The 23,398-nt window shown below is 35.9% G+C and overlaps 1 protein-coding gene across 1 annotated transcript in view; it reads right to left on the bottom strand.

Annotated features, from left to right (window-relative positions):
- Positions 1–23,398, bottom strand: part of IGSF11 (immunoglobulin superfamily member 11) — a 152,809-nt gene that overhangs the window by 18,527 nt on the left and 110,884 nt on the right. Inside the window, exons 2-4 of the mRNA XM_049785916.1 lie at positions 10,529–10,692; positions 9,106–9,313; positions 7,070–7,225 (exon numbers count right to left, since the gene is read on the bottom strand). Of these exons, the coding sequence (XP_049641873.1) occupies positions 7,070–7,225; positions 9,106–9,313; positions 10,529–10,692 (528 nt within the window). The remainder of the gene's footprint in view (positions 1–7,069; positions 7,226–9,105; positions 9,314–10,528; positions 10,693–23,398) is intronic.

Raw genomic sequence — 23,398 nt, 5'->3', positions numbered from 1 at the left:
GAGTGTTTTGAAGTTTTCCTGGTATAGGTCTTTCACTTCTCTTGTAAGGTTGATTCCTAGATACCTGATATTTTTTGATACTATCTTAAATGGAATTGTATTTTTAATCTCTCTCTCCTCAACTTCATTTTTTGTATATAGAAACGCTACTGTCTTTTGTGTATTGACTTTGTATCCAGCCACTTTGCTGTATTGGCTGATTGTTTCTAGGAGTTTTACTGTGGACTCTTTAGGGTTTTTAATGTATATCATCATATCGTCGGCAAATAGAGATAGCTTGTGTTCCTCTTTCCCTATTTGAATTCCTTTGATTCCCTTCTCTTGTCGGATTGCTATTGCTAGGACTTCTAAGGTTATATTGAATAAGAGTGGACAGCCTTGTCTAGTTCCTGACCTTAGTGGGAATGCTTCTAGTTTCTCGCCATTAAGTATAATGTTGGCTGTTGGCTTTTCATATATAGCTGTAACTATCTTGAGAAAAGTTCCTTCTAACCCTATTTTGCTGAGTGTCTTTAACATGAAAGGATGTTGGATTTTGTCAAATGCCTTCTCTGCATCGATTGATATGATCATGTGGTTTTTGTCTTTCGTGTTGTTGATGTGATGTATCAAATTGATTGATTTGCGTATGTTGAACCAACCTTGCATTCCTGGTATGAATCCCACTTGGTCGTGATGTATGATCTTTTTGATGAAGTGCTGAATTCGGTTTGCTAAGATTTTGTTAAGTATCTTTGCATCTATGTTCATTAGTGAGATTGGTCTGTAGTTTTCTTTTTTGGTGGTGTCTTTGCCTTCTTTGGGAATGAGTGTGATATTAGCCTCATAAAAAGAGTTGGGGAGGATTCCTGTTTTTTCTATGGTTTGGAAAAGCCTATGGAAAAGTGGTAGTAAGTCTTCTTGAAATGTTTGATAGAATTCACTTGTAAATCCATCTGGGCCTGGGCTTTTGTTCTTAGGGAGTTTTTTAATTACGTCTTCAATTTCCTCTGAGGTGATTGGTCTGTTTAGGCTTTCTAGATCTTCCTTTTCCAGTCTTGGAAGAGGGTGTTTGTCTAAGAATCTGTCGATTTCTACTGGATTCTCTAGCCTAGTTGAGTATAGTTGTTCATAGTATGATCTCATGATATGTTGTATTTCTTGGGGTTCTGTTGTAATCTCTCCCCTTTCATTTGTGATCCTGTTGATTTGGGTGTTTTCCCTCTTTTTTTTGGTGAGTTTTGCCAATGGTTTGTCTATCTTGTTTATTTTTTTCGAAAAACCAACTCCTGGTCTCATTGATTTTTTGTATTGTTTTCTTGGTTTCGATGTTGTTTACTTCTGCTCTGGTTTTTATTATTTCTTGCCTTCTGGTTGTCGTTGGATTTCTCTGTTGCTGTTGTTCCAATTCTTTGAGGTGATCTTTTAAACTGTTGGTTTTGTTATTTTCCTGTTTCTTGACATAGGCCTCTATTGCTATGAGTTTCCCCCTAATTACTGCTTTTGCTGTGTCCCATAAATTTTGACATGTTGTCTCTTCATTGTCATTTGTCTCAAGGAATCTTTTTATTTCTTCCTTGAGTTGTTCTTTGATCCAGCTGTTGTTGAGCAGGATGTTGTTTAATCTCCAGGTACTAGTTTTTCTCCATTGCTTCTTCTTGACATCAATTTTAACCTCTGTTGCATAGTGATCTGAAAGGGTACTTCTTATGATCCTTACCTTTGTGGTCTTATATAGGTTGGCTTTGTATCCTAATACATGGTCTATTCTGGAGAAGGTTCCATGTGGGTTTGAGAAGAATGTGTATTCTGCTTTCTGGGGATGGAGGGCTCTATATAAATCTATTAGCCCTAAATCTTCTAATTTTTCATTTAGAGCTCTTATTTCTTTGTTATTTTTCTGTTTGGTGGATCTGTCCAGTGGTGATAGTGGAGTATTGAGGTCCCCTACTATTATCACATTTCCCTTCATGTGTTTCTCCAGGTTTGCCAGTAGTTGCCCCACATATTTTGCTGACTCTACATTAGGTGCATAGATATTGATCAGGGTTAGTGTTTCTTGATCTAATGTTCCCCTGATCAGTAAGTAGTGTCCCTCTTTGTCTCTGATCACTTTCTTGAGGTTGAATACAATTTGGTCTGATATAAGAATGGCTGTCCCTGCTCTTTTTTGTTTTCCATTGGCCTGAATAATTACTTTCCATCCTTTTATTCTAAGCCTGTGCTTATCCTGTAGCTGTAGGTGTGTTTCTTGCAGACAGCAGAAGTCCGGTTTATTTTTCCTAACCCAGTTCTCTACTATGTGTCTTTTAAATGGAGAGTTTAGTCCGTTCACATTTAGGGAAATTATTGATAGAGAGGACTGTTGTGCAGTTGTATTGTGTGCAGTGGTTGTTGTTACAATCAGGGGTTTGGATTGTGTAATTCATCTCTGAGTAAGTCGCTTAGGATCGGCTTAGTTTGCACAAATAGTTCAAGTTCGTTCATGTTTGAGAATGTTTTTAGTCTGCCCTCCCATATGAATGATAGTTTTGCTGGGTATTGGACCCTGGGTTGGAAGTTTCTTTCATTCAGTCGTGTAAATATGTCATTCCACTGTCTTCTTGCTTGAATTATTTCAAATGGAAGATCCGGTTTGATTCTTATGTCCTTTCCTTTGTACTTGAGGTTTTTTTTCTCCCTTATTGCTTTTAGGAGTTCCTCTTTCTCTTTGTTTTTTGCCATTTGGATTATTATGTGTCTTGGTGTGGGTTTATTAGGGTCTATTTTATTAGGGACTCTCTTGACTTCCTGGATTTGTCCTGAAGTGTCTTTCCAGAGTGTGGGGAAGTTCTCTGTGATTATCTCCCTGACTACCTGTTCTGCCCCCTTCCCTATTTCCTCCCCTTCTGGTATACCCACAATTCTTAGATTGTTTCTTTTGTCTTTGTTCATTAGATATTGGATTTTTCCTTCCAGTGCTTTGCCTTTTATTTCTTTGTTGGTTTCTTGATCTTTTTTTGATTGTAGTTTTCCTTCGAGTTCTTCGATGTGCTTCTCCAACTCTGTGTTTCTGCTCATAAGACTTGCTACTTTGTCTTTTAAGTCCTTCACTTCTTTTTGTATGGAATCTCTCATGTTCTTTGACATTTCTTCTTTAATTTGGCTGACTCGTTCGTCCATGGATTTCTTATACTCGGCTGCTAGGGTTTCTTTCAATTCTTTTATTAATTCTTGCATTTCCTTCCTCATGACAGCTTTTAGGTCTTCTTCCCGTGGATCTGTGCGTTTTGGTGGACTTGGAAATTTGATAGGGTTTGTCATGGTGTCTCCAGTTATTAGCGATTTCCTTGCTTTACGCATTGTTCTTTGTATTTAATGGTGTATTTTGGAGTGCTGTGGCTTCTAATTTTGGCCTGCTTTGACCCCTTCCTGAAGGTGTTTCTAGAGGGGCCTGTTGGGTGAGTTTGTTGAGCCTAGCCCTTTCTCCTCCCCTTTGCTACCTAGAGTTCAGCCTTCCTGCTGTGGGTCTTTTCCCTTTTCTGCTCCTTATTTCTGTCAGCGGTGCAGTTCCACTCCTGGCCACAATGGTTACTGGCGCTGTTGAGCCTAGCTCTCAATCCCCCCTCCTTTCTCTGGGAGTCAATGGATTTCCGCCCCCTCCAAACCTCCCTTGAAGGAGTTCCCTCAGTCTACCCTTTCAGGCTCTGCCCTCACCCTTGGGGAGTCCCTGATCCACTCCAGGGCCCAAGGGGGTGGATTGCTCTAGGTCACCTGAGAGTCCAGATAGCTGGCCCTATCTCCCCCGACTATTCCGGTTGCTCAACTTGCCTTTCCAGGCGCCCACCCGGGGGAAGGGACTCACCGGGGGGGGGGGGGGGGGAGTCGGTCCTGACGACAAGGAAACAAAGTCTCACCCAAGCCGCACAGGAAACAAAGTCTCCCCCAGGCCGCACAAGGGAGCAAAATCTCACCCAAGCCGCACAGAAAACCCTGTCTCCCCCGAGCCGCACAAGGGAGCAAAACTCTCACCCAAGCCCCACAGGGAACCAAGTTTCTTCCGAGCCGCACAAGGGAGCAAAACACTCACCCAAGCCGCACAGAAAACCCTGTCTCCCCCGAGCCGCACAAGGGAGCAAAACTCTCACCCAAGCCCCACAGGGAACCAAGTTTCCTCCGAGCCGCACAAGGGAGCAAAACACTCACCCAAGCCGCACAGAAAACCCTGTCTCCCCCGAGCCGCACAAGGGAGCAAAACTCTCACCCAAGCCGCACAGGGAACCGAGTTTCCCCCAAGCCGCACAAGGGAGCAAAACTCTCACCCAAGCCGCACAGGGAACCAAGTTTCCCCCAAGCCGCACAAGGGAGCAAAACTCACACCCAAGCCGCACAGAAAACCCTGTCTCCCCCGAGCCGCACAAGGGAGCAAAACTCTCACCCAAGCCGCACAGGGAACCGAGTTTCCCCCAAGCCGCACAAGGGAGCAAAACTCTCACCCAAGCCGCACAGAAAGCCCTGTCTCCCCCGAGCCGCACAAGGGAGCAAAACTCTCACCCAAGCCCCACAGGGAACCAAGTTTCCTCCGAGCCGCACAAGGGAGCAAAACACTCACCCAAGCCGCACAGAAAACCCTGTCTCCCCCGAGCCGCACAAGGGAGCAAAAAAACCCAAGAAGATGTATTTCTTTACCACTAAGTACTTAGTGTTGCCTAAGAAATTATTTTTGTTTTGTTCTAAAAGGAAATCTCCTCAGTGGCAATGGAGGTACCAGACCTATAACTAGTTATTCTTTGTAGGTTGTCTGGTGCTGCAGATTGAACTAAGAGACCTATGCATGCCAGACATACTCTCCTGTCTTCTGAGCAATCTCTCCCAGAACCCAAGATAGACATTCCTTATATAACTGCAATGCAAGTAATAAAGTAAAAAAAATTAACATTGAACCAACAATATTGTCTAATATAATTTACATTCAGATATATCATTATATAAATTGTTCTAATAATATCCACTGTATTTAATTCTTCTCTCCAGATTGTTGATCCAGATTTTTATTCTGAATTTTTCTTTTTGGTATTTTTTCATATGTATGTGGGATTGGGGGGGGGTATCTTTTCTCAATTTGTTACACTCTAGGATTCACTTCCCAGATACACTACTTTTATTTATTTATTTTTTACTACTTTTATTTTTCTTTTCTTTATTTTTTGTTTGTTTTTGAGCCACACCCAAAGGCATTCAGGTGTTACTCCTGGTTCTGTGCTCAGAAATAATCTCTGGAGGGCTGGTGGACCATATTGGATGCCGGAGATCAAAACTGGGTTGCCTGCATGCAAGGCAAATGTCCTACTTGCTGTGCTTGTGCCCTGGCCCCATGTATTTTTTTTAAACTGAAATATTTTTTCCATGTCAATATAAGGTATCTAGCATGTTAAGAGGATACCATTATATCCTGTAATATGATTGTGAGAATGCAACATTCAGGGCTGCTTACCATATATACTCGAGTCTAAGCCAACCTGAGTATAAGTCGACCCTCCCCAATTTTACCCTAAAAACTGGGAAAACTTAGTGACTCAAGTATAAACTGAAATGGAAAAATGCAGCAGCTACTGGTAAGCTTCAAAAATAAAAATATATACCCAAAACACAATACTTGAGGAATCAGTAAATAAGTAAATAAATAAATACATGATTACATTTACAATACATGATTGATATACTGTATACCATTAACATACCACATTAACCTGTAGTATTTAATGGAAACTTAAATAAAGTGAATAAATCATTTAAGACAGTAAAGCATTGTAAATAAATGGTTAAAAATCCTTATACTCCCAAACCCCTTATTATAAGGATTCAGAATTTAAAAACATTTATTTACACGACTTTACTGTCTTAAATAGGTTTTTCACTTAATTAAATGTGCCACTGAATATTGTGGGTTAAATAATTCAATGGCATACAGTTCAGTTCAGCCACCTATCTCTTCAGCTCAGCTGTGACTTGTGGACTAAGCTGAAGCACCGCCCCCTCCAGCAGACGGCAGAATACAACTGGCGACTACATGCATTTCATTCGGTGCACATGCACCAAATCAAATAACCTATATGACCCGAGTATAAGCCGAGTTTGGGTTTTGGGCACAAAATTTTGGCTTATACTCGAGTATATATGGTAATTTCATTTCTTAAAATGAAAACTTTCTAGAAGATGCTATAATTTTCACTCATTTTATTTCATAAAATATTTATAGACTGTTAAATATGTTTCCATTAATATAAAGTTGAGATTGCTGGATTTACATATAGAATACCGTTGACAATACTTTGTCATATAATCTCCACCTCCCCTTCTTACTTTGTGTTTGGTTTTTTTTTTTGAGATGGGCAGGGGGTTCCTTTTAGTTTGTTGGGTGAGCACGCTTTAGTAATTGTGTTTGTACACACATTTGATTTTGGTATGCAAGAGAACACACACATTTGTAGTGTTAGATATCTAAACAGCAGGGCCACCAAGATCATACTTGAGGTATGGGACAATGATAGAGACACAAACTAGAATCCTCACTACTGCAAGTCAAGAACACTGACACTGAGCTATTTTCAGATCCATTTCTCCTCTATTTTTACTTGTTAGTGTGATAAATTCCCAGTCTCCAGGATTTGTGGACTTTTCCTGTTCTCTTTCCTATCTTTCTTTTCTAATTAAACATCAGATTTAAAAAATGATGGTTACCCTATTTTGACCATACTGATACTAGAATATTCAGTTGGGTCTCGAAAAAAATATATTCTCAGTTACAGTTTTTAAGGATTATCTTAGTTAATAACATCAAATAGTTACCAGTTAGATTTTAAACCTTGACCTGAACCGAAAAGATTTTCCATTGATTGTCATTGTAAAAGGAACTTATTTCATAAAGGCAGACATGACTTATTTCATAAAGGCAGACATGACTGAAAACACAAAACTAGTCAAATAGTTTTTACAGTAGTCACAAATACTGTGGTGTTTTTTAATCTAATAAAGTAGAGTACTTTCTGAACCTTAAATCAAAATTTTCCATAATAATTTATTAAATATAGTAAAGAAGCACCATACATACCCTGAGTGGCTGTTGGAGGTAGTTTAAGGGTATTATCTAATTTCTCCCAAAGGTAAGTTGGTCGAGGAATGCCTTCTTCTGAGCTACAGAGAAGGATGACATCACTACCAATATCCTGGGATCCTTGAATTTGGCAGTGTGGGGCAGAAGGGGGAACTATAAAAAATAAAATAAGCAACAAAGTATGCATTTACTATGAGGCAAATGATGGGGGAGCTAAATCAACAACTAGTACACCAGAACTTCCTATTTGACTATTTTTGAGCATAAAAGGGAAGGCACCAAATGGATAAAGCCAGCGAACAGTCAAGTGCTAATCATAGTGGCTGTTGAAATTTTATTTATTTATTGTGTATTCATTTCATGCTAGGCCTATCACTTCCTTTATCTAAAAAGCAAATATGTAAAGGGGATATACCCATTGAAAATACTTTCAAGGTTTCCTATAGTATTGATTTTACTCAGTTTCCTTAAAGAAGAATTCATTTTTTTTGTTTTGGGGCCACACCTGGCGATGCTCAAGTGTTACTCCTGGCTATGCACTTAGAATTTGCTCCTGGCTTGGGGGACCATATGGGATGCTGGAAGATCGAACCAAGGTCCGTCCTAGGTTAGCGTGTGCAAGGCAAATGCCTTACCACTTGCACCACTGCTCTGACCCAAAGAAGAATTCTTTAGATCCTGTGTAGCAAACTGCCCCCAAAAACCTTACTGAATAAACTCACACCAAAATTCACAGTAACATTATTCACAATAAAAAAAAATATGGGAAAAAAAAGAAAAATATGGGGAAAATGCCATGCCAATAATGGAAGTATGGATAAACAAAAAAGGTGTATATATAAAAATAATCTTCAATATTTAAAAGAAAGAAAATTCAGATGCATACCACAGCATGAATGAGCCTTGAGACCGTTATGTTAAGTTAGATAAGCCAGTCATTTAAAAAAGGACAAATAATATTTGATTCCATTTCTGTGAGGTATCTAAAGTGATCTATTTCATAGACACAAAGTAGGATAGTATTTGAAGGAAGAAAAATATTGGTTAATAGATACAGAGTTTTGATTTTGCAAGATAAAGAGTTCTAGAGGCAGGTTGTACAGAATAGACTTAAAACTAGTGAAATAGACACTTAAAACTTGGCTAATACAATGGGAATCTTTCATTAACAATAGTGCAAACCAGTCTGGGGCGAAGTGGGGAGAGAGAGGTAGGAATGGGGATTTCTGGGGGACAATGGTGGCAGAAAAGGTGCACTGGTGAAAGGTGATGTATACATTCTATGACTGAAACCCAACTATGAACAATTCTTTAACCCCGGTGCTTAAATAAAGAAAAATAAAATTTGGCTAATAATTTTTGTTATGAATATTTTACCATAATTAAATATTAGGAGTGGGGAGTCACACTTGTGGTTCCTACGAGCTACTCCTGTACAGTGATCGAGGATCACTCCTGGTAGTGCTCAGGGGACCAGGCAATACAAAAGCTAGAACCTGAGACCCTGACATACAAAGCATGTGCTCATCCCAGTGAGCACTGTTTATCCCTAAATGTTTTTTAAGAGTTCTGGTTTGTATAATAAGAATTTTACATTAATTTAAACTATATTATTGTTTATTGTTTATATAACCTTGGAAAAGGTCCTAAATCTCAATACTGAGACCAAACAAATTTTAAATCAATAACTCAAACAGGATACTTTGAGAGTAAATGATACATTATCAAAATTATCCTATCCTATCCTGAAGAAGTTTAAGAAAAGTAAAAGGCCACTTTTGACAATTTATACTGCTTTTCTCCATCCTTAGGAAATAACGTCATTTAGGAAAAATGCTTTAGAGAGGTATTGGAAATGAAGAAAGGAAACTATGTGTAGGGACAGGGAAAATATAGTCAAGAAGGGGCTGGGAAGATAGGAGACAGGGAAAGCAGCAGAAATCAAGAGCTTTAGGAGGACAGGAAATAATAAAGATGCTTGAGAGTGGAATCCTAAATAGAGCCACATGCCCAACACATTTCCTGTCACTCACCTAAAACAGTAAGGCCAGTGACCCCAATGTTTCTGCCCCCTCTATCTGGAAGGTTGTTGACTAAACACTGGTAGGTGCCTGTATCTGAAAGCTGTGTGTTATTGATAAAGATAGAAACATTGGTGGCAGGCATGGTGCCGGTAAATCCAACCCTCCCATGGAACCGTAGGGCACCATCAAACATCTGTCCACCCTGATACAGAATGACCTGCAAAAGAAAGGAAAATAAATTGGCCACTATTAGAAATACAACAATCTAATATACAGTAGATTTCAATAAAATTTTGATTATTTTATTTCTAATAATAACTGTCACCAACTATTTATTAGAGAATCTGTCCTTAGATGTCCTAGGGTTCTATATTATTTTTATGTATAAGTAAGCTAGTATACTTGGCAAGATAGATGTATATACAATTATATAATACCAGTAATATTAGACAAATCTAGCTTATCATCTGATGTTACTTATTTAATAAAGTCATAATCTTTAGAAAATACTCTCTCATCCACCTGTGTTACTGATGGTCATTTGCTATCAAAATGTTTTGCCTTTTCTGTCTAAGTAGTTTCTGCCATCAGTCGTCTTCAATAAAGGTGTTCCTACATAAAACATTGAGGAGAACCACCATTTTTTCTCTTTATTAATGGAAGACTATTGAAACATCAGATGTTTCAAGCATGTATCACTTAGAAGAACCATTATAGATTTTATAAATAAATATATCACAATAAGTCCACTTATTAAATATTAAATATATCACAATAATTGGACTAAAGTCCAATTCTATGGAAAGATCCTCTATAAATCTATTAATGTCAAAAATACAAGACTAAGGACAGTTTCAGGCTGGGAATCTGGCTTGACAGTAGAGAAAATACCTTATGAGGCTAGATACAAAAATTAAAAAAAAAGGGAAGATAGCCTTTTATAATAATAATGTGAAGTATGTGGTTCACAAATTATTTTATAAAATAAAAATATCTCTACTCATATTCTAGATCCTCTAATTTTTCTCAGATCTATTGTGTTTATATCTTCAGTTTTAATTTCTATTAAATTTTATACCTTTGCTTCAACACAGTCTTGTCTCTTTTAACATTACTTCTAGGTTGGGTTTTGTTTGTTTATTTTTGGAAACACACCAGCCGTGTTCAGGAGTTACTCCTGGCTCTGCACTCAAAACTTATTCCTGGCAGGCTCGGGAGACCGTATGAGATGCTGGGGATTGAACCCAGGTCAGCCGCACACAAGAAAAATGCCATACCCACTGTGCTATCATTCTGACCCTGCCACTATTAGGTTTTATTTTATTTTCCCCCTCACTCTGCAAATATATTTAAGATTTCCTTGACTCTTTCAAATTTAAAGTACTAGAACTTAAAAGAACTACAGAGGTAATTCTGGGTGGCAAAGAGGTACCTGCTCAGGTTGGTTAGCATTGGAGAGAGGAATGACCATCCAAATGACATTGAGATTAAGAAGGGCAGCACTGGTAGTAAAGGTACAGGGAAGGACTGCTGTCTGACCTCGAGCCACTTGAATACTCCCAGGGCTCTCTGAAACCTCCAATGAGGTAGCAATACCTACAGAAAAAAAAAACAAAAAAACAAAACAAAACAAAACAAAAAACAGGAAAGTTAGTTATCAACATACCCAGAAGTTCAGATCCTTTCAGAACAATTTGTCTTTCATATTACCAGTAGTTTGAATTGACATGAGAGTCTCACTAAAAAACTATTGACCAATCACTGAATCAAATAATTAAATTAATTAATTTGTTGGTTACTAACTAAAATAAAAAAATATTAGGTATACTTACCAAAATTTTGTAAGGATAACGTCTCGCACTTGAACATATTTAAAATCAATGAGAATACAAATGTAGGGTTGATAAAAACTTGCGTGTTAATAAAAGACAGAAATAAACCAAAATTTCAAAGTACTATTACAACATCACTATGTAAAATTAAATGCTTATATATAAATCTAGTAATAAATGTAAAGGATTCTATATTCAGAAAACTAAAAATTGCTGATAAAATAAATGAATAAGAATAAATAAAAGGGCAGGTATGAAACGTTCCAAGGAAGATTTAATATTAATTATTAAAATCATTAATCAGTGAGAAATTCAATCTCAACTTAAAATTCTCTCCAAACTGATCTATAGAATCAGAGAAATAACAATCAAAATCTCAAAATCAAAATTTTAGTAGATGCAGAAAAAAATAATCATAAAACACATGAAAAAGTAAATAACTGGAACACAAAAAGATTTAAAAACTTGTTATATAATCTTATTAACTAGATAGTATAGTACCAGTCCAAGGAGAATTAGGTAAAAATAACAGAACTTTTTCAGGCCCACAAACTCATAGCTTTGAGGAAATAACTGGGAGACCCAGCAAAAGTGTTCAAGTACTTAGATAAGCCCCAGCTTGGCACTAAGTGTGTAGTTTCTAAAAAAGCACATATTTCTTCACTTCTTCGCATATCAGTTACATCCTAACTCTATAACATATTAACACAATACATGAATAATACAGAAGCCAAAATAGGAAAGCAGTACAGAACTCTGCCATGCTTAGTGAATGATACTGGCAGCCTTGAAGATATAACACGTATTAAACAGCTACATAACATCTCTAATAAACAATGTAGAGAGTAAATGTTAAAAATGTTTAAGGACCTCAATGTTGCAACAGAAAGGACAATAGTCTCACTCATCTATGGGTTTTAAGAAAAATAAAAGTCATTTTTGCAACAATCCTCAGAGACAAAGAGAGGAAAGCTGGAACATCCAGCTCACTTCATGAAGCTCACCACAAAGAGTGATGAGTGCAGTTATAGAAATAACTACACTGAAAACTACCATAATCATGTGAATGAATGAGGGATTTGAAAAGCCTGTCTAGAGTACAGATGGGGTGAGGTGGGATGGGATGGAGGGAGATTTGGGACATTGGTGGTGGGAATGTTGCACTGGTGAAGGGGTGTGTTCTTTACATGATTGAAGCCTAATCACAATCATATTTGTAATCAAGATGTTTAAATAAAGATATTATAAAAAAAAGAGTACCAGCCAAAAGAGATATGAAGAAAAGCACCCCAAGACACATCCAAGTCACAATGATGAACCCCAGGGAAAGGAATGGAATACTGAAAGCAGGAAGATCAACAAGAGAAATGATATTCAAAGGAACATCCCTAAGATTTACTGAAATTTTGTCACAAGAAACCCTCAAGGCCTGAAGGCCAGTTGTGTCATATAATGACAAAAATCAATAAAATTAACACATCGCCAAGAGTAGTTAACCCAGACAGACTTATATTCAGGTTTGAAAGAAGGATACACAGCTTCATGGATAAGCAATGACTTAGAAACTTTATAGACTCAAACCAGCCTTAAAGGATGAACTCAAAGATCTACTTTAAGATAAGACAGACCACAAGACACACCAAACATCTACTAAAAGATGATACTAAATCCCATGACAATCATCTCTCTCGATGTAAATGAACTAAATACACCAGTTAAAAGACACAAGAAACTGAGACAGAAGATCTGTAGTGGATCCTCTTAGTGACTCAGAAGTACCATTTTTGCACTCAGGACAGTGTGCCCCGAGAAGAGCATAGCCATTCCACTTTGCCCCACAGCCATTCATTTCTTCCAGTAAATAAACCACACTGAAATACATAATAACTACCATGAGATTGCAAAAGGTACAATAAGAAAGCAACACAGAAACCACTCATGCTTAATGACCAAAGATGGTAGTTCAGAAGATCCAATCAATATCAGACAGCTATATAATCTGGTAAGGAAGTTAAAGATGAAATGTTGAGGGTGTTCAAGAAACTCAAAGAAATCATGGAACAGAGAATTATTAAGATTCAAGAAGATATGAGAGTAAAAATGAGAAAACTTCAAACAAAATAACAACTGAAAAACTTGGTAGGCAAAATGAAGTCCTCAAAAGCAGAGTAACAGCTGCTGAGTACAGAATCAGTGAGCTCGAAGATGATTGCATAACATCTCCAAACAGCCACAGAAGATGAAGAAGTCTTAATATAATTGAAGAGCTGAGAAGAGAATTTGGGGATGAATTCAAAAGAAATAAAATAAGAATTGTCAGCATCAGAGAGGTTCAGGAAGACAAGCCCTATGTAGAAAAAAGTGAAAGGTATCATTGCTAAGAAATTACTCAAACAGGAATGTGTGTGTACCCGCATCTTGGATGCTTGGATGCTTGGATGCCTTTTAGGTGGCACCTTATAAAACCCAAATAAATGCACTTCTTGGCACATCCTAGTCACAATGATGAAAACCATAGATAGAGATAGAATAATGAAAGCAGCAAGATCAAAGATGGAAGTCCCATACAAAGGAACACTCTTATGATTTACAGCAGATGTACCAAAGGCAATTTTCCAGAACTGAAAGCAGTTTTAGGATATGGTAAAAAAAAAATGAAATGAATACTTAATCAAAAATACTTTACCCAGGACTGGAGCGATAGCAAAGCAGTAGGGTGTTTGCCTTGTACGCAGCTGCCTAGGACGGACCTCGGTTCAATCACCAGCATCCTATATAGTCTCCCTAGCCAGGAGCGATTTCTGAACGCATAGCCAGGAGTAACCCCTGAGATTCCCTGGGTGTGGCCCAAAAAATAACCTTCACCCAACCAGACTTGTATTCAGATACAGTGCTTCTGCAATTTTATAGAGAAAATTAAGAGAAAAACTTAAGAGAAAAACTGAAGGAGATACTCTACTAAGACAAGACAGACCCAGAAATGCACCAAACTTCCACAGAAAAAAAAGACACAAAATTATATGACAATAATCAATGGACTAAATACACCAATTAAAGAGACACAAAGTGGCAAAATGGATCATAAAATTGAACACAACATTCTGCTATCTGCAAGAAACACATGTTCAATAGTCAGAGTAAACACAGATTCAAAGTCAATCGTTGGATAGCAACCATTCAAGCAAAAACTCCTTTAAAAAAAGCTGGGTTGGCCATACTAATATCAGACCACATAGACTACAGGATTAGAAATGTTACTAGAGATACAGAAGGCCATTTCTTAATAATCAAGAGATATATGTTTACCAGGAAGAAAACATATTCCTAAACATATATGCACTCAATTAGGGGCCAGAAAAATACTTGAACAACTGCTAACAGACTTGAGTAAAGACATCACTAGCAATACAATTGCAGTTGGATAATTCACCATCACTCTGTCACCTCTTGATATATCAACCAGGCTAAAATGTAATAAGAAAATGCAGGTTTTGAAAAACAAAGCTTCAGGAGGGACATGGAATAGAAAGAGCAGAGAAAGAGGATACCTACCAAGAGCCAAATCAATTTAATAAATCAAAAAGTATAATAAGATCAGTAATTGCCTGGGGGTTTGAAAATGGTGCACAGAAAATCGGATGGTTATTTGTCACTATATATTTGTACTAACCTTAAAAATGTATACCACCAAAAGTGGACCTTAATGTAAACTATGGACTCTAGTAACCATGAAGTGTTCATGAAAATTCATTACTCTTTTAATTAGTGATAATCTTAATTGGGAGGGTATGCATCTAAAAGTAGAAGGTATATGGGAAGTTTCTGTATCTTACTCTTAATTAATTTTGCTGTGAACATAAAATTGTTCCAAAACTGCCTTTAAAGTAAAAGAAAAATATTAAAACTTTAGCAGGATATAGTATATGTCAATTACAAATTAACAAATATTGATGAGGATGTAAAGAAAACAGAATTTCACCTATTATTGATGGTAGAAAAGTAAAGAAGCATAGCCACTTTAAAAATTATTTAGTTTCTTAAAAAGTTTAATAGAAAGTTACACCATATAATATACCAATACTGTTTCTATATATCTACCTAAGTAAAATTTAAATGTTTCAAGCAGACCATAAATGTTTCAGAAGCATTATCCATGTCATCCCAGGGGTAAAAATACCAACTGCTATGTAATCAAGATATCCAAATAAAGAGAAAAAAAAAAAAAGAGATGAGGCTACAAAAAAAATAAATAAATAATTTTATCATTAAAAAAAATAAAAATAAAAAAAATACCAACTGCTGAATATAAAAACAAAGTTATGTATATATCATACAAAAATATTCATAAATAAAAGCAATATGCTACATGTAGTCTCAAAAGCATTTCAATAAGTGAAAAAGTCAGATAAAGTCAGATACAAAGGACCAAATACATGACTGCATTTATATAAAATGTAAGTGAATCAAGAACCTCAGGAAGATATACCTAAACAACACAGTAAGTACTGAATAAAGTCTACAACAAATCACAACAAACTTAAAAATGTGTCTATCAAGAAGGCAAGGTGATTGGGGAGATGGTTGTGGGAGGGAACTTGAGGACATTGGTGTAGGGAAGTTAATACTGGTAGTAGGACAGGTGCTGGTATATAGAGTGTCTAAAACTCAGCTATGAAGTTAAATCAAGGAGTCTTAATGATAAAAAAATAATAATATTAAAAAATATATTGAGGCAAAAAAGGAGTAGTGATTAATATAAATAGGTTCACTGGAACATTTTTTGGGGGCCATACCCAGTATGTTCTGTGCTAACAACTTATTCCTGACTTTGCCCTCAGGGATGAGATATGGTGGTGCTCAGGGAACCATAATGGGTGCCAGGAAATCAAATACAGGTAGATAGCATGCAAAAAAAGTATTATACCCACTCTATTCTCTCTCTCTCTCTCTCTCTCTCTCTCTCTCTCTCTCTCTCTCTCTCTCTCTCTCTCTTCTCTCTCTCTCTCTCTCTCTCACTCTTACTCTATATCCATTCCCTCAATAAAATTTTAATGTAATAAACACATATAAAAACTGGATGGCTATGTTGGTTACATAACTATAAATTAATTTAAATTAACTAAATTACAAATGGGTGAATTTTATGGTAGAGGGGAGGGAATGCAAGTGGAAAAAGGAAAATAGGAAGAGAGGAGGAGAAGGTAGAGGAGAGGGGAGATAGATGGAGGGGAAATGGATGGAGGGGAGAAGATAGAGACTTACCAGGAATTAGTTTTCACTAATTGCTAACCTGCCTCTGGGGCTATAGAACATTACACTATGAGATGAACAAGGGATTAAAATAGATCAGGTATATTCAACATGAAGTTATTCTAATTGTAAAAAAAAATACAGTAAATCCCATGCAGTATCTCAAATTATTTTAACTTTGAAACTATCTCATTTCTACCCTCCAAAGTAAAACAATAATATAATCATTGCAATTAATTTTTTAAAAATGTACCATAACACCTCCCTTCTATAGGACTTCATGTTCTTCACAGCCTGATGATATTCTCAGAAATTATATTTGCAGCATGAAGCATTTTATAAAAACAAACCATCTGTGAGAGGATATAAGTACTTAACATCAGAAAAATTGGAAAAAATAACATCAGGGACTATTCTCTACAAAACAAGTGGAAACAAATCTTTGGCATTACAAAGCAGAAAGGGGGGACTACTAAAGAAGTCTATTTGTTACACATATCATGATATATGTCATCAAAAGTTTTTTTGTAGTAGGGTTGAAGTCTTCATCACTTCATTGTCTTGATTATATTCCCAGGAAGAAATGAAGGGAATATGCCCTCTAAAATTACAAAAAACTATGTTTACTGTCCTCCTAAGCAGAATTCATAATTTCATATAAAAATTTAAAAGAAAAATTGGCCAATAAAAATTTAATATAAAATATGCTTTATAATGAAACTCAACCATCAAAGACTTTGTAATATCTTTGCATATCTTTGTAATAATTTTGCATATCTTAGAGTAATTCAATTTAAAAACATAGTTTAAAATTTTAAGAAAAAAGAGCACTTACATCTGAGAAAACTACTTACTTTGGCTTATTGTTTCTAGCTATTTTGTGGACTCTTTAAGGACTTCTATTTTTACTTTACTATGTCATGTACAAAATCAGATAGTTTGACTTTCTCTTTTCCAAGCAAGATCTTTTTTATTTCCTTTTCTTGCCTAATTCCAGTTTCTATGACTTCTAATACTATCTTGAATAAGAGTGGGAACAGTGGCCATCCTTGTCTTGTACTTTATTTCAATGGGAATGCTTTCCATTTTTCACTATTAAGAATAATACAGGTAACTTGCTCTTTAGGCTCATGTTCTCTGTTGAACATGTACCTTAAGGTAGTTTCCTCAAGGTAGTAATCTCTATTTTGCTGAGTTTTTAAAATCATAAATGATGTTGGATCTTGTCCAAAGCTTCCTCTGCATCAATTGATATGAGTATATAATTTTTATCTATTTATTGATATAGTGTATTATGCTAATTTATTTGTTATTCTAAAATATTTTCCATCCCTGAGATTAATCCCACTTGATTGTAGTGTATGATTTTTTTTGATATGCTATTAAATTCAGTTTGCTAAGATTTTGTTGAGTGTTTTTGCATTGATGTTTATCAATATTAGGCTTAAGTTTTCTTCTATTGAAGTCTGCTTTGGGTATCATTGTAATGTTAGCTTCATAGAGTGTAGTAGCAAGAATTAAGGATCAACAGCAGCATGTATCTGAAGGTTTAATAGGGTTACTCACTAGTAAACCCCTATATATGGACTAGGAATTTTAAGATTCTTAATTACTGTTTCAATTTCCTAGCTTGTGATTGGCCTGTTGAGGCTTTCTCCTTCGTCTTTAGTTTTGGGAAATAACATATTTCTAAGAATCTCTAGATTTTATTATTTCATTCCTTCTGCTATTCTTTAGATTCATTTGTTATTGTTCTTCAAGTACTTAAGATATATTGTTGATTTTGTCCTTTACTTATTTTCTAATGTTGGCATGTGTTGCTTTGAGTTCCCACCTAAGCACTGCTTTTGCTGTATTCCATAGATTTTGGTAACTTGTTTCTTCATTATCATTAGTCTCAAGGAGTTTTTTTTTTATCATTTATTCCTTGATTTTCTACTTCATCCTGCTGTTATTTAGCAGCAGGTTGGTCAGTCTCCAGATGCTAAGAGTTTCTCCACATCTTTTGATGGTTAATTTCTATTTCTGTGGTGCTGAGATCTAATAGGATTCCTGGTATGATTTTTATGTGTGATTTAATGTAGGTTCAACTTGATGTCTGAGTATGTAATCTATCTTGGAGAATGTTCATGTACAACAGAGAAGTATGTGCTTTTTACTTTGTGAGAATACAAGGCCACTGAGGAATCTCAATGTTGTTTACCATAACTAGACACATTCCCACCAGCAGTGAATGAGAGTTCCTTTCTCCCCACAATCCTGCCAGCACTGATTGCTCTTATTTTTTGTGATGTGTGCCAGTCTCTGTGGTACATCTAATGGTACCTCATTAATCACCAGGGAGATGCAAATCAAAAAAACAATGAGGTACCATCTCATACCTATTGTTTTGACATTTTACAGGTTATTGTGGAGCTTCAGCCTCCCAGTTACTTAAGAACTGGTCTGTCTAGTTGTTTATACTGGAGGGTTACTGATTCTCTTTTTGAAATTATTTTCCTTACGAGTAATATATAGTATAAGGAAAGGTTCAACTATTTATCCATTTATTTAACTGACATTTATAAATGTATACTGCCTTTATGTGAACTAGAGTTGTGCATTATACAGTTTGGGCATGAATCTACGAAAATAAAATGAAGACCAGGCCTGCCCAGTGCCTGGAATGAGATTTGGAAATTTCCCCCAGGTCTCTGGAGGCAGGGATCAGATTACAAGCAACACATCTGCTTTGCTATATGTGCCTTGAAGGAATATGGATATGTGCCTTCAATATGCAGGTTGAACATGTGTGTACCTACCCCAAGCTCAGAGCTCCAAATCATTTTGATTTGCTAGCCCTCAGTACTCCATGTTCCTTTGACTTGTGGCCCTTGCACTGAGTCTTAATAAATCTATTATTATACTCTCCTCTCTGTGCCCCCTGATCTGCATGGCAACCTAACAACTAAAACATAAAATTATTATATTCTTCTTTCTACTACAATATGAGGCATGTTTCAGTAATAGTTTGGGGTTTTGAGGATTATAACTGACATCAGATTGTTACGACTCCTTAGTCTAGGCTAGGGGAAGAGAGATGGTGTGTAGGAGGGCTTCAGAGTCCCAAGCAGAAGGTAGTCAGTTTGGCATCTGATAGGGCAAGAGAATGTGGCTGAGAAGTCCCCTAACTAAATATTTTAATGTAAAGACTATCCCTGAAATCTCAAGTACTGAGAGAGCTGCAGGAGAAATATTCTAATAAAAACTGCTTGTAAAAATGAGCATTTGAAACTGGACTTGATATCTTAATCTTCTTAGCTGTGTAGTCTTAAATAAGCCATTTAATCTCTGAGTAAGTTTTATAAAAGAAACTAAAGACTGGAGAGAAGAATAAAAACTTTATCACGTCATAAAAGAGGTTGTGAAGGCCATTCTCATTAGTTCAGTGATGAGTATGCCCACCTGTCATGATGGAATAAATTTTGTTAAGCTTTACTCCAATTGTGTGGTCTCATCCTGACTCTGGATCCTAACAACATGTTCACAAATCTAACTAAAAGCTCCTCAATAAACTCAATCTTACCGTCATTTATGCCTGCATCTCCCCAGTGTAGCTGGTTCCTTTTTAGTGGCCCATGCTAGCAAATAAATCAACCAACTATAATGCCTAGATAAGTCTGAAACCTAAAAATCTTTATTAATTCCTCATATTCTCATCTCTAAAACCCAATGCACTTCATCAACCAAATTTAATTTGCTCTTTTTCTGTCTAGTATGCATGTTCCAAATATCAGTCTCTTACTTAGAAACCTCCTACTCATCCTTTATATTAGCTCAAGTGTTACTTCTCAGTGAAAAACCTTCCCTGACTCCATAGCCTAGGCAAGGATCTCATAAAATATTATTCTTTTCATATGAACATTATGCAAACTTTAGTCATACTTTCAGTGTGATTAAGATGATAAATATAAAGTCCATTAAGAACTCCATTACTTAAAGGGAATAATAAAAACTCAATAAATACATGTTGCTGGAGCAACAATTTAATTCCCTTCAATTTTAACTTAATTCCCTTCATTTTCACATGAAAATATTTGAGAAACACAAAGGAAAAAGCTAGCAAAAGTCAAGAGATGGACCTGTGTATTCTTAACTTCCAAGAGAGTCTATTTTCTATTATTCCAAACTCCTCCACAGACCATACTGCCAAAAATAAATGTTATTTATGTAATTCTTAAGGGCACCTAGCATTATCAAGGATCATATGTGAGTGTCAGGGACTGAACCTGAGTCAGGTGCATACAAGGCAATGAATTTACCTCCTACACTATCTCTCTTGTTGATAATATTGCTCCTAAATGATAGGGCTAAAGGGAGGGTTCTTTCATAACAGAACTGAGGATGAGTGAAAGCAAAAAAAAGTAAAAAAGCCCCTCAATTTAACTGTAAATATACCTGCTCTAATTTCAGTATCATATAGCTAGAAATGTTTAACATGAAAAGCAGTTTGTTATATTCTTCAACTACAATATTTTCTATAAAACAAAATATAAAGCCATTCAAAATATATCAGATATTAAGAAAAAAAGATAACAAAGTAAGATTTAAGATGGCCTATCCTGAATAATTTGCACCAAAATCTGGGGGAAAATATCATGACTTCTAAGTCTATAATTTTATAATCAGGAATAAATTGTCTTATTAAGTAGAGCCCTTTGTATGGAAAGAAAGTTTTATTAGATCTGTGTGTGTTAGTTGTCTATCCTATTCCTACCCAACTAACGGGCCTACCTCCTCTGAAGATACCAGGACAAAGAATTCCTGATTATTTCTTAAATGGGTCCAAAGCAAACACAAAAGGCTGGAGCAAGGTCATCTTAGACTCCAAGAAGACTTGGAGTCTTCTTGATGATATGATATATGATATAATGATATACAGCAGAAGGGTCTCCAGTAGAAAGCTAGAATTTAGTTACTGGGGGAACAAGGAGTCATGAGCATTCTGGAAACGATCCCTATACATCTGTGCATAAACTGAGGCTGTCTTTGTTTTTCTTTATGTTTAAACTCATATTGATCACAAAGTTGTATGACCTGTTTAGGTTTTCATGTAGAGAAAGAAGAACTGACATTTGTATAAGTTCAAAAAGCGATGTAGAAAAACTAAAGTGGTTTTGTGATTGTGTCTCATTTCTTAGTTAGCATATAAATCAACTTAGAATAAAGGAAAATTTTCCATAAAAGAGCAAGAAGAAGGAAAATGATTTTCACTTGTTTTTAAATGCCTAATTTGTTTTATACTAAATTTTTTAGTTCAAGTGTTAGAATCTAGATAGGACTTTAAACTTTTAATGCTAAATATTGGATTTTAAATTCACTTAAAATCTTACAATTCACAATATTTACTTGTAAAATGTATTATTTATGATCTGTATTGTCAGATCATAATATTGTACATGATAGTGAGCTTGCCTTGCAAACCATGCTTAGGGGAATACAGAGAGTACAGTGTAAGGCTCTTGGCTTCTGCAGAGCAGACTTCACTTCATCCCCTGGCATCCCACCTGATCCCCTGAGCCCTGCCAGGAATAAGTCCTGAGCACTGCAGGGTGTGACTCCCCAAACAAAAAGCAAACAAGTCTAGATTGGCAGAATTTTTAAATTTTAATCTTTGCATAGCACTTCTATCCAAGACAAACTAAGTGAACTCAAAAAATGTCAAATGTTGGCAATTATATGAGAGGCATTAGTGTAGGACCCTGTTTCTTCTGCGGAGTTAAAATAATAAATAGCAATAATCTACATTCTCTATGGGGTCCCTATTTCTCAAGATTCAATGCAAAATGAAATTCATGTTTTCTTTGGTCAAGAGGCACATGTGAGATAAAAAGAAGCTGAGAGCAAGGACTCCTTAAAATTCTTAAGAACAATCATTCTTAAGAACATAGTCAAAAACAAAGGACCTTTTGCTGTGATCTTCCAGCTTCTGAACTCAGAGGACATGAAACTTCCCCCTGCTGTCTGGCCCTATTTCAGAACCACTTGAAAAGTGTCAAAAAACAAACAAACAAAAATAAAATAAAATAAAAACACCACATCTAGAGGATCTTATAACACTTTGGGAGGCTGATGTTCTCCTTTTGCCCAAAACACTAGAATTGGTAGTCACAAAATTCTTATTGGATGACTCCTATATGAATTTCTTCCTTGTTGTGTTTTGTTTTGTTGGCCTTACTTGAGATATTCAGGGCTAATTCCTGGCTCTGCATTCAGTGATCACTCTTGGTGGGGATTGGGGGACTGTATGGGATGCCTGTGATTGAACATGGGTGGGATGGTTGAAAGCAAGTTTTGCTGCCTGCCATATTAACTCTATGCTCCCTGTCTGTGTGTTGTTTATTGCAAAAAAAAAAATACAATATTTAATTGTTTAACCTATTTACTTTTTTATCAGACTTAAACTGGCTTCAAAAAAATCTTTCACTATATGCTTAATTTCATGAACAAAACTACAGAGTAGCATAATTACAGAGAGATTCTTTAGAGCAAATTATTTTCTCTTGGATACTTCAGCCATGTTTTAGTTAGATGAAATAATTTACTTTGTAATTTATTGCATTTATAAACTCCATCTTAATTAAGAAATAAATTATTTGTGTTGATGATATCAAATTAAACTTTGGTCATCAATATAGTATTCAAAAATAGAGTAAATATCCAATTAGCTTTATTATTGTATCTAACTCATACGTATCACCTACATTAATATATTCATGTCACTGACAAATTACATTTTATAATACACACTTGATAGTATTGGTATATTATATACACTATACAGTATACCTTATTACTGGTATAACAAAGATAATGATGAAATTATGTATCCTATCTTCTGATAAAGTATTGAATATTTATATAGTCTATGTCCCATGATATTATAGTATTATGTTCCCATGGTCTCCTTTAGATATTATTTCACTAACATTTTCATTTCAATCACAGAATTATTTAGGGACCAATGGTATTTTGCTGAATACAGAAGTTATTTTATGACTATAGGTTCAAAGAAAGGTTCAGAGACTAGAATGAAGTAGTGAGGGGACCTAAAGCCTTCAGCAGTCTTGTACTAAACCAGTGCACACATTCTACATTATCACTCTCCACCGTCACATTTTCACTTGATCTCTTCACGCATTGGCATATCTATTATGTAGATTGCATTCAGTAATAGTTTG

This window comes from Suncus etruscus, chromosome 13 (genome assembly GCF_024139225.1).
Source record: "Suncus etruscus isolate mSunEtr1 chromosome 13, mSunEtr1.pri.cur, whole genome shotgun sequence".
NCBI classification, from domain to species: Eukaryota; Metazoa; Chordata; class Mammalia; order Eulipotyphla; family Soricidae; genus Suncus; species Suncus etruscus.
The sequence above is the reverse complement of the archived record's forward strand: the minus strand, read 5'-3'. Positions and strand labels throughout refer to the sequence as shown.